Source organism: Lampetra planeri, chromosome 81 (assembly GCF_965212315.1).
Source record: "Lampetra planeri chromosome 81, kcLamPlan1.2.h2, whole genome shotgun sequence".
NCBI lineage: Eukaryota > Metazoa > Chordata > Hyperoartia > Petromyzontiformes > Petromyzontidae > Lampetra > Lampetra planeri.
In genome coordinates, this window is record NC_136185.1 from 1,790,002 (window position 1) to 1,802,667 (window position 12,666).

Consider the following 12,666-nt stretch of genomic DNA (forward strand, 5'->3'; position numbering starts at 1 on the left):
TATATTAAGATAACTAAGTAAGTTAGGTTATTTGTGAATGCAAGGGGTGCCATTTACGAGAATTATGAATGGATGTGAAACACGACAAGTCCAAGCAACTCAGTGAAATTCCCGAGCGTTTTCTTCCAATTTGGCAAACGAGGAGGTGGTTTCCTTTCGAAGCACGAAGCAATCCAAGATCTAAAGTCCCATCCCTATGTTGACTAATCTAAACATTCATCAACATCATCTCTATCGACTAACTGATATTATCTATGACAATGTATTGGCTGAATGGTGCTACCCAATGATAAAGTTACTGCAATTCAGTCTTATGCCATTGTTAATTATGATATTTACTATGAGAGAACTACAACAGATATACCATTCCCATTAATTGTGAATATAAACTTAAAGGAACTTTTGTCTAATGATAGAGATTCAATGGGCTACTGTACGTAAAAGTTTATGTAAAATACAAAAAAGGGAAAGGACAAACTGAGTTTAAATTCAGCAATTGTTCCCATTTGTTAACGTATCAGTAGTGTTCAAAATTACATTTTCCGCAAGTCTGCAATCGCCTCTTCCTTTGTAATTTTTTTCCAGCCCTCTGGAATGGCGCCACTGCCTTCGAATTGCAAACTGTGAAGCTTCTCCAGGTCCGACTTAAATTTGCAGACAAACCATTTCCAATATGGCTGCTCAGATAAAACTGGCGTGATGCTCCAACTTTCATATTTTGGCCCTGCTGCACGATACTCCTTATAGGGTATTTGTTTGTCTTCTGAAAGCGTTAACAGGGAGTTACTGTCAACTAAACTAGTACAACTATCAATGACAAAATAACTTGTGTTACACCAATGTATACCATTCACTCCCTGTGGCCGATGAATCTGAACGCTGTGGTCTTTATGATTTGGTATCATGTTTGTGCAGATGGCTTTACAGAATGGGCACTGCACCCAGCACCCACTCATTTGTTCACATAGCATGTCATGAGGTGTGTTCCTTCCGTCTTCTAAATCTTGTAAGGATGCTTTAGAATATTGGTCGTTCAACTGTGCCACCATGGTTCTCAATGCTTTGGTAAGTTCATCTCCAAAGTAGGCGATGTCATCAATGTCTTTGTAGTGAGCTCTAACCAGACTCTGCCTTGGTAAATGGATTCTGTTGTCAAGCTGTTTATGAAATTCTTCCAGCCACGATGATGCATCGCCGTTGGTTCTTTGGACAGCTGTTGTTGCGTAAATAATTGCATAATAAACATTGTTTTCGTAAAACTCAAGACATGATCGTAATATTGTACCAATTATCTTATTTTGATCTGCTGAGCAATATTCTTCAACATATTCTGAAATGTATTTTTCAAAATATATGTTTGGTGTATCAATGTATAAATTATATTCCCGAAATTGTTCCTTCTCTGCTAAATGTATCATGATGTACTTTTCTAAATTTGATCGATTGCCATTGAATTCCGGACATTCAGACTTAATTTTGCTTGCAATGTTAATTCTGGCTTTGTCACAGACTGCCTGGTGCATGGCTGTTTTAAGTTTGCTGCACAAAGTGTCAGCAAAGATTGTGGTGTTTGTTGCTCCTTCGTATCGAATTTTAAAGCTGTTAAAGTAATCTTCTTTCTTGCTGCTGATGTATATTAGAGGATCATTTGCCTTGTGGAAATCATTCTGTAATTTATGAAACCTCCCTTCAGCCTTTGCCAAAATGTGCATTACTAAATCTAGCTTATACCTATTTGTGAGCTTCAATGTTACATTGTAACTAGAAGCTGTATCATTTACACCAGCATCTACAGCTGTCAGCACAGCTTGTATTACTTCATGTATATTGGTTTCATTGTAACCAAGCTGCCGATTTTCAAGAAATTCAATCATTTTCCTGCCAGCATGTTCTGCATTTTCTGTTATTCTTTTGACCATATTCTTCTCCTGTGGATAACTGGTTTGTAAATATTGAGTTACTAGGGTTACCGGTTTCCAATATTGTTTTCGTTTAATCACGACATGCTCTTCATGAGAAAACACGAATGATGTATCTTCATAACTTGTTGTAAACATGGATACAGTTTCACTTTTAAACTTCTCCTGCAGTGATTTTTGTACTTGAATTCTAAAATCTACTTTTCCAGGTGGGATAATGCTTTTTCTTACTTCATTGGTCCATTCTTCCCACATTTTATCGAACTCTTTCTCCAATTGGATATCTTTATGTGCAGTAGTTTTCAGTTCTGAAGCCAAATCCTTACTCTTCTTCATCAGCTGATCATCATAGCGTGATCTATTTTGATCTAGTTTGTTCAGAGCACTCTTTTGCTTCATCAGATCAGTACATTTTTTGTAAGTATCAGTCACAAGCTCATCTTAATTGCTTCAAATCTTTTTACGAAGTTAGCTTTCCATTGACTCAGCAATTCAGCATCATCTCCATTGAAATATGTTTCAATTTCTTTCCTGATCTCGTTGTATTGTGGCAAAATGCTTTGCTCAATATATGAGCAATTAAAATTAGAAGTTACGTCTGGACGGTTGTTAATTCTTTTATACATATTATTCTCCTCTTGAATAAGATAACTCCTCAGACTCCAAGTCCATTTCCCATACATTTCTTCCAGTTTGCTATAAGTTGCGAACTCTAGAGTGTTCTTGAAGCTAAACACGAAGTTTTCTGAGAGCAAAGCCGTCCATAGATCCTGAATTCGTGCTTTGAACGCTGATATCTTTACGACGTTGCGTTCTCGTTTAGCAATGTTGAGTAACATTTTTTTAATATCTTGAACATTTTGGCAGTAGCTTGGATTCGTCAGAGCCATTGGAGGATTTCCCTCCCAAAGATGAGCGAAGTAATGGATGTGGGAGTCCACGTCAAACCTGATCACCTCGTCAAAAGAATCAACATCGCACTGCTCCTGCTGCGCGGCCAAGCGCGTCATCTCATCGAGTTTCTCCTGAAGGCGTCTCCTGCCATCTTCGTTATTGTCTTGAGCGGTCACATCTCCTACGTTTTGATGGACAAACACACAGCTCGGTGACAACTTCACCCGCTTCATTCGCAGAAACGCCTGCACAGCGATCTGTAGAATGTCTTGCATCTCTGATGGATTCTCTCCAAAAATGTTGATCACAGTCGCGTTGCCAAGGCCGATCACAAACGTAGCCAGCTCATTGTCATGAGTGGGTGTCGCATTTGATAGCTCTGGCGCTCGGAGCCCTTCTGTGTCGACTATCAACACAAAGTCAAATCCCAGCTCTGTGGTTAACTCTTCCTCCACCCTCACCAACTGCATGTAGACGCCTCGGGTGCATCTCCCTGGAGCCACAGGGAACTGGAGACCGAACATGGCATTCAGCAGCGTGGACTTGCCACTGCCCTGTAAGCCCAGGATGGAGAGGACAAACAGAGTTTTGTTCCCAATTTTCTCAATCACTTTGTCCAAAACTGAGCTGATCCAAGAGAGAGGGACATGCGAGGCATCACTGTCCATGAGTTCAAGAGGGAACCCAGAGAGCATCAAATCAGCTACGATGCCTGGCAAAGCAGCTGAGGGGTTGTCAGCGCCATCTAGTGTCTTTGACGCTTCGTAGATCTGGCCAACTTCCCTGAAAAGGTGATCGATTCCAAAGGAAGAGGCATCACGTTTTCGTGATATTTTTTGCAGCTTTGCTTGTTTTATAACCAGTAAATTACTTTCACCTTTTTTTCTTGGACTTTACAATTTCTCTCCGAGCCTTGTGATACTCCTGATGAAGTTGTGGTAAGCACTCTGCAGACAGCCTATCTAAATATGTTTTTATCCAATGCAGGAAGTATTTTTTTATTGTGTCTGGCTGATGCTGCTGAACTTCAATCACGCTTTTCATTACATCCTTGAGAGGAAATGCTCTGAGAAGCTGTTTTCTCCTTATGGATCGTTTTGCGATTAAAATTGTGTCCCTGTATTGCTCAATGCTTTGGTCCCCTTTTAATCTCAAGCGACTGAATTCTTTGTCTTTCTTGCACCACTCGTGCCACAATTCACCTTGAAGAGGCAGAAAAGTCTCCTTCAAGGAAGACAGTGGCTTGTCCTTGAAAAGACTCAGTAAGACGCCTGCCTTAGACTTGCCTTCTTTACAATTCTCATCGTCTTCATCAACTGTGAAGCTGTGCCACCTAGCGATGTTTGAGCAATCATCGAGGTTGATCGTTTGTGTTGAATTTGCCAACAGAGAGTTTAGAGTTGCCTCCAATTCATCCATTAAATCTGCCTCATTTCTGTTCTTAACAGCAATTTTCACTTTTGAACTTGAATGTCCACCCTCGATTCTCTCTTGGTCAGCACAAAGGGAAACAAGAGGCTTTGGAGAAGTCAGACATTCTTGCAAAATGAGTTTAGCTTCATCATTGTGATCACGATCTGACATCAGTATCACATTGATAGAGGATATCTCGTGCAAAAACTGCACCTGTTTTCTGTGCCGTCTCGCATCTCCGTGCAGATTTGTGAACGCGATGCAGTCATTGAAGACGTCGTCATCCCTCCCACCTGGAAAGTACCAGGCGACCTCTGTGACTCCTTCCATTAGGAGCCCATTCCTGCTGCTGCCTTTGCAGTGCCGATGAAAGAAAACGCCATGTCTTTGCTTACCGAGCAGAGAGTTCAACATCTGAGATTTCGATGTGGGCGATTCACCAAATCTGATGAAGGACACTAGAGGAGTATCTGCGTTAACAATTGCACAGCTTTTGGTTTGCAGGGTGTTAGTAGATGTGTCACGGCATTTCCAGTTCTTGTTAATCTGTCGGAATGCCCAAAGAGGGAATTCTATTTCTGAGCTACAAGGATTTGGAACTAAAAGCGGCAGTGCAAACTGGCAAAGTGAGAGTTTGGTGTAAAGGTACTGCCTCACGAAATTGTCTCCACAATGGTAAATTGTCATTTGCAAATCCATGGGGTGAATGTGGGTGTTAGTGTTTGTTGCAAGCCCCTCTCTACGAACCAATGTATCATCATGCTTAAAAAAGTCTTCGTAATTAGAGTTTGCATTATTAATCATGGTCTCATTGCTTTTATTTTCACTCTGAACACGAACATACCGTGCTTCATAGTCACCCATGATCAGTTTCTGCAAATAATAAGAGGCAAGTTCTTGTTCTGTGTTTGGGTGTTTTGTACACATTGCTGACTTAACAACACACACATCCCCTGTGCGCATTTTCTTTGGGTAGTATTTGTGTAGGTCCAGCCTTTCAAGCAGATTCATAAACCTTTCAGTCTGCAAAATAGCAAACACGTGATCGCTTTGAGATCCGAGAGCCGAGTATTTGCTGTATGCCCTGCCCACTTCGTGCTGAATGCAGTCAACGTCCTCATAGTCCAGGACGCGGTGGAACAATCGCTCCGTTGCACTGAACCCTGAAGCAGCAGCAGCTGCAATGAACAGCTCCTCCTCCTGCAACTGTTGCATTTCTCGGAGGCATCGGAACAGGGAATTGAGGGAAAATGTGACGTCATTGGTTCCCTTCACTTTTGCGACATTCATCGCAGTTTCAGAAGTCGGTGAATCCATGACTTGCTTTAATCGTTTCTTTGTTTCTGTAAATGTGTTGGCGAGGGCCTTTAGCTCAGCATCACGAATCTTGACTGTATCAGTCCCATACACCCACTGCGTTATCGAGGAGCGCTGGGGGAAGTTCTCCACTGCATAGATATTCGGCTCTAAAAGGCGCTGTATTTTCATTTTTAATTGTTTTGGTTCGTCACGAGATGAATGCTTGCATGTCAATACAGTCAGATTCAAGTATTCATTAAGGGATGGATGGGAGAGACAGGCGTCGATCCAACTCCTGTTAGTTTGTGTGCATTCATAGAATTTCTGTTTTAGATTCCCCAGTTTATCCAGATGAGTTATATCGTCTGATATCATCCATTGCCTTACATCTTGCATGATGGATTGGGCTTCGACAATAGTGGCAGCCAATGCATCATCTTGATAATTATTTGCATGTTTGTTTGTTAAGATGGCGTAAGCTGTTATGAGATCACTGGCTACCTTCAGGACATCTTTAAAATCACATTTATGATTGGACAGAACGATGTCCCATACTGGTATAAACCTGCTGCCTCTTTCAATGAGAGACCATGTCCTATTGTTGGAAACAACAGCAGCTTTCCACTGAGGAAGATCATGAACGCCAGGGTCACCGCCTATTGTGGTCACAGTCATCTTCACCATATCAGTGAGCACCGGGCCGTGCTGGCCAGAACTACTTGAAGCTGGCTCAGTGATCATTGCAGCGCCCGCATCAGTAGTCGTACGACTGTCACAGTCAGCACCAATGGTGGATCCCAATAACTCGGACAAGAGCCGTTTCATTTCATCTTGCTGATCTGAACCGAAACCTTGAGCCGACGCCTTCCTCCAAAATATTCCTCCAAATTCGAGAGGTCCCTCATTTGCGTGAGAGCCGAATAAGTGGAAGAAGTTTCTGATCATGCTGGTTAACACGGCGCTTTTGAAATCTGCTTTCGTGTTTTCCAAGGTGTTCTCAATATTTTGTAGTTCCTTCAGGGCTGCATCAGACAACCTGATTTGTGCCATTTGAAGATGCGCCGAGGCTAATGGCAGGTACGTGTACTCTGTCCTGGAAATATGGGAATGATCAGTCTGAACATTTTGCATTTTCTTAAGATTCAATGACTTGTTTGGCATTGAGATTGGTTCTCTACTCAAGGTAGAGACGCAACCTTGCTCTGAGACAGTGCTGCTAAAGCCCATGACTTTCATTCCCTTCTCGAACACAGATTCTTCACTGAAAGAAATAAACTCGTGTTGTTGTGTCATGGGCGTGTGGACCGGATCCACGAACTGGATTGTTTGTGGGATTGTCAAAAGTTTCCCTCTCTTCTCTAATTTATCCTCCAACTTCCCACTCATGTACACTCCCTCTAGAGCAAGGCCCCCAGATGCATTCCGTAAAATCTCCTCATCTGACCTACAATGTCTTGAAACAGAATTGCTCATTTGGGTTGGTTCATTCCTTCTCTCAGACACGACAGGAGGTAACGGATTATTTTGTATACGAGCCAAGCTCATCTCCTCTTTATCACGGACAACATCATCAGCATCAATTCCAATAATTTTATAAAACGCCTTCTTTTCCCACGATTTACGGAAATGCGAGTCCAGTTCTTTGCATTCCTGCCGGTCGAGGTGAAGCAGCGCCTGTGCACTAGAAATTAGCAGAACCTCGCCCAGTTTCTGTTTCCAGTAAACCTCGTCAAGACCCACGTCTCTGAGCTTTCGTGCAAGTTCATCGTAAGCCTGGCTTGAGCGTTCCTCTTCTTCCTCTCCAGACATTGCCTAGGGAAAGGCGCGTTATTATAATTATCATGTTTACAACAATACCACTTCCTTTATCAAATAAAAAAAACTCGTCAGAGAGAGAGAAGTGTGTTCTACGAGCACAGCTGCCAGTGCAGGCACATCAAGGCAAGGCGATGCTGTGCTCCCCTTTGCCCACAAACGCATAAAGTGTGTGCATGACCAGACCCAGACATCAGTCAGAATGTGTACCAGATGGAAGTTCCTCGGCTACAGCCATGGACACCTGCACATACTTCGTGGTCATAGAATATGTTACATAATGCAGAGGCCAGAGGATATCCTGGTTGCACCCTGCGGTGAACAGAGGGATGGCTCTGCATGTTGGCCACAGCTCTACCCTGGCCTACCCCCCCATCATGAATGTCCTTCATCATTACCAGCAGAGGGCAGGGAAGACAAGCCTACAAACGCTAGCCTCATATATGATGTGCTCATGGGTTTAAAGCACGGTGTGATAACCCCTATGCCACCACTCCCGCTCGAATATTGAATTAAAAAAACAAAGTACGTGTATATTGATAACCTTTGCTAGCTGGACTAATAAGGGAGCCCTGGGCCAACTCACTGAAAGGTCTCGGAGCCACAATTTAAATTAGAATTACTAAAAAACATCACCTACCACGTAAATATAAGTGTAGTGCTTAATGCAACCTTAATTTGCCACAGTGTTGGTGACATCACGACGGTGCTTGTGCCAGGCTAGGTGCACTATTAGGCGAAGTGAAGTGTCGAGAGCTCGCTGGCAGATACCGTGACTGACCCAGGTGTCATGGATTGACTGAGCGCATGACTCTGGCCGAGAAGATCAACGTAGCTTCCGCACAGCGTTACGAGGCTGATAACAAGAAACAACATAATTCTGCCCGAATGATTCCGAGTAAGACCTCTACTCCCCCACCACCCATCCCCCATCACGCTCCCATATCGAAGTCCCAGACAAGAAAGGGTTGTATTCTCCACTTGTGCATAAGAAACTGGCATCTTCTTATAAACAAATATTTTAGTTGAACTGCGATGGCAGTGGTGAACAAGCACGCCTTCTTACACAGAGCCATATCTCCCTTCTGTCCACATGCCAATTATCATCATCGTCCTCATCATAATTTCAACCTCGTAATTTTGTCACAACACCTCTGATTACAATCGTTAAGTACCTTCACGATTTCATGTTCACGTTGAGGTGTAACAGAGGAGCCCTTTCACCCATACACTGTTTGACATTTATTTTTGCGTTCGTTACGTTAGACATGAAGAGATTTACTGAGATTGCAGTGGCTGACTGATCGTATTGTGGGAGGTGGGGTCGGGTAATTGTGCACCCATCATCATCTAGAGCCATGGTTAATTCGCTGCTGGATGACAGACTCCTACAAGCGCCTACCTCTCTCGAGCTTTGTGTTTAATTCTGAATGTGAGGAGAGTGATCCAGCAGTGGATAGACACGCAGCGTCGTTACTCACTGGGAGTGGAGACTGGGCGATGTCAGCAGCTCTTTGCAGCGCCTGTAAGGAGGTGAACACAACGCGTTATGCACTGCATGTGTAATGTAGTAACTCGGCGGGAGACGACTTCACGGGTAACACACTCTTTATTTTATCAAACTCGTTCACAGGTGACTAACACCTACTTTGTATCTCGGGTGACAAACACCCACTTAGTATCTCGGGTGACAAACACCCACTTAGTATCTCGGGTGACAAACACCCACTTAGCTACTTGGCGACTAACGCCCACTGAGCTACTCGGATGACCAACATCCACTTAGTATCTCGGGTGACAAACACCCACTTAGCTACTCGGCGACTAACGCCACTGAGCTACTCGGATGACCAACATCCACTTAGCTACTCGGCGACTAACGCCACTGAGCTACTCGGGACACTCCCTGCCCGGGGTATCCGTCTCGACTGTGGGTCCCCAGCCCGACCCACGGGGGCGTCGGACCCCGGGTCCCACAGCCTCGCCTCCGAGCCACACAGGGCCCCGGTCCCCACAAGGACGGCGGGACTAGGGGTCTCGGGGCACTAGGTCTTCAGCTCCGTCTTCGGGTCTTCAACTGGGTAACTCTCCCCGAGTGCTCTCGCGCGTCCCCCTTTATACCCCACCTGCGGACGTCGCTGCGAGCACCCACTTATTCGACCAATCGCTGGGCGCTGGCTACGATCCTCTTTTCCCACATCTCATCGTGCCTCACCACCCACGCCGCGCCGCCCCGTCATCTGTCACTCCCGGCGCGCGCGTCCACACCACGCCCACAACGCGTGCCCAACCCCGCACCCCGCGCCGCCCCGTGATCCATCACTGTCACAGTCGGCGCACGTCAATACCACCACTACATCACCCCCTACCACATAGCTCGCAGCCGACCCGGCTGCTATAAAAATATACAAACCGCCCTGTGTGCCCCGTAACACAACACAACAACAACTAACGTAACAACACAACACGACGCGAACACTACCATCCGCAACCATCAACCAATGCCACCGCGACAATAGAACAATATATACAAACCGGCGAGTGACAATAGCAATGTGTATGCAGAAAGGAAAATAAATGGACAAAAATTTTTTTTTTTTCTTTCGACTCGTGCGGTGTCCCCTCCTTTCCGAGCGTCCCTACAACGGGACAATACCCCGGCAGAGGGGAACACCGGGCGAGCTCGGTGTAGAGAAAAAAACGTCTTCATGAAAATTGTTGAGCCCTAGCCCGAGTCCGCCTTGCCGGTCCGTCGTACGGCACCAGACGCGGTTGAACGTCCGGTGGTGCCGGCGGTTCAGGAAGACATCGGCCAGGCATCGAGGACCCGTGCGTGCCCCGGGGTTCAGGTTCCCGACGGTCAGCAGCCGTCAAGCCCGAGGCACCTGGGGGTGGGTCAGGTGGAGACACGTGAGGATCAGCCTGCGACACCTCCCTCCCCGAGTCGACGGTCACATCACACGCCCGGTCGTCACGGCACAGAACGGGGTCACACGGTGCCGCATAGGGCTTCAGTCGGGAGGGGTGCACGTACCAACGGCGTTTCCCCCATTTAATCTGTATACTCTGGGGTCGTGCAACCCGCACAATTTCCACCGGTCCCCTCCAAGGTCTCAACAACTTGGGGGACGTAGCCAACGGTGCATGTGGACAATGCAGCCAGGCCTTATCGCCTGGTTTCCAATCATGCGTATGCACCCTCCGCTCATGCAATTTCTCGTTCGCAATTTGCCGCGACCGCGAATTCAACCTCGCCGCCTCCCGCGCTTCAGTCAATTTGGCGATATTAAATTTGATGTGGTCTGCCAATTTAGATTTTGCACGTGGCTGGGAAATCCCCAGTTGGACGTCCATGGCCGGATCGGCCTCCCGCCCATACATAAGAAAAAATGGGGAAAACCCCGTCGCCGCATGAGGGGCCATTCGATAGGCCGCGAGTACCCCCGGCACCTGTAAGTCCCAATCAACCTGATCGTCGCAGACCTGTTGGCACAACATAGACGTAATCGTCCTGTTCAGACGCTCAACCATCCCGTCAGTCTGCGGGTGGTAGGGGGAAGTACGCACTTTCTTTGTACCCAACAGGTCGCACACCTCGCGCAACAAAACGCTCGAAAAATTCTTTCCTTGATCCGTCAGCAAGCGTTCGGGGGCGCCCTTGTCCAAAACATAACCCTGGACAAAGGCGTCCGCCACCGCCGCAGCCGACTGGTTGGCGAGCGGCCATGCCATAGGCCATCGGGTGAAGTATTCCACGCCAACCAGCAGGAACCTATTTCCCCTTGGTGTAGCCGGAAAGGGCCCCAAGATGTCCAACGCTACCAATTCGTTTATACGCGAAACCTGAATGGATTGCAGCGGTGGATTAGCTGCCAATGGTGGCGGTTTCCTTTTGGCGCACCCTACGCATCCCTTAAGAATATTCGCCACGTCGTTACCCATCCCCGGCCAATAATAGTCTCGCTGGATTAGGGCCAGCGTTTTGTGAAAACCCAGATGCATGAGCCGTTCATGAGCTGCCAGAACAACCCTACCCCGCATAGCAACAGGCACAACGAGCACGTGACGCCGGGACATGTTGTCCCACTTCATCAAAAGGCCCTGTCTGCACACCCAGGAACCGACCCGCGCCTCCCCTACCTCGGGAGCGCCAACTTTCCGACGTAGCGTAAGTAGGGAGCTGTCGGACATCTGGAGACGGCCCCACTCAATGAGGGGCAACGACAACAGCGAATCCCTCCCCGTGGGGGCGTCCTCTCCCGGGGTGTCAGTGGCGGCGAGCGCAACTCCCGGGGTGCCGGCGACCGGGGGTTTGCACCGCGCCGATCCCAACAAACATGTGCAGTCCGTGCACGGAGGCAACCGCGACAAGGCGTCCGCATTTGAGTGTCGCAACCCCTTGCGGTAAATCGTCGTGAATTGGTAGTCTTGAAGGACCTCCAACCATCGGGACAATTGGCCCGACGGCTGTGCCACGCGCATAGCGTATTGTAGAGCCGCATGGTCCGTACGGACCGTAAAATGACGGCCGTAAAGATACGGCCTGAATTGCTGTGTAAAAAACACAATGGCTAACAATTCACGACGAGTTACGCAATAGCGTTGTTCGGCGGGTGAAAGAACTCTACTACCGTAGGCGACCACCCGTTCAACCCCCCCGACCACCTGTGAGAGCACCCCCCCGATACCCGTATTGCTGGCGTCCGTGTCAAGCAAAAACGGTTGTGTGAAATCGGGGTAACACAAGGGGGGAGCCTGCACCAAGGCGTCACGGAGGGAGCAGAACGCAGCCTCCTCTTCCGCCCCCCAGTGAAACCTCACACCCTTAGCCGTCAAAGCGTGCAGGGGCCTGGCTATGGTGGCAAATTGCTTGACAAAACGACGGTAATAGGAGGCGAAACCAATGAAACTACGAACCTCCGTGACCGAGGTTGGCGTTGGCCATGAGCTGACGCAATGCGTCTTAGCAGGGTCCGTCGAGATCCCTGAACGACTCACGATATGGCCCAAATACCTGACCGATTCCCGAAGCAGAAAACATTTAGCCGGTTTAAATTTAAGCTTAGCGGAACGCATCCTGAGGAACACCGCTCTCAGTCGCTGGAGGTGCTCCTCGAAAGTCCGACTAAAGACGATGATATCGTCGAGATAAATCAAACAGGTATCCCATTGGAGGCCCGACAAAACCAATTCCATGAGTCTCTGGAACGTGGCGGGAGCGGAATGTAAGCCCATGGGCAAACGGTTGAATTCAAATAGGCCCCCAGGTGTCCGGAAAGCAGTTTTAGGTTTAGACTCGTTATCGAGTGGCAATTGCCAAAATCCA

The 12,666-nt window shown here is 47.2% G+C and overlaps 1 protein-coding gene across 1 annotated transcript; it reads right to left on the bottom strand.

Annotated features, from left to right (window-relative positions):
* Positions 1-2,456: 2,456 nt before the first annotated feature.
* On the bottom strand, positions 2,457-8,918 carry LOC144738315 (interferon-induced very large GTPase 1-like). The gene is made up of 2 exons (XM_078621325.1): positions 8,822-8,918; positions 2,457-7,337 (listed from the first exon to the last, which is right to left on the bottom strand). Exon 2 carries the CDS (start codon positions 7,332-7,334, stop codon positions 3,687-3,689), a length of 3,648 nt encoding a protein of 1,215 aa, XP_078477451.1. The 5' UTR covers positions 7,335-7,337; positions 8,822-8,918; the 3' UTR covers positions 2,457-3,686.
* Between the last annotated feature and the right edge of the window lie 3,748 nt (positions 8,919-12,666).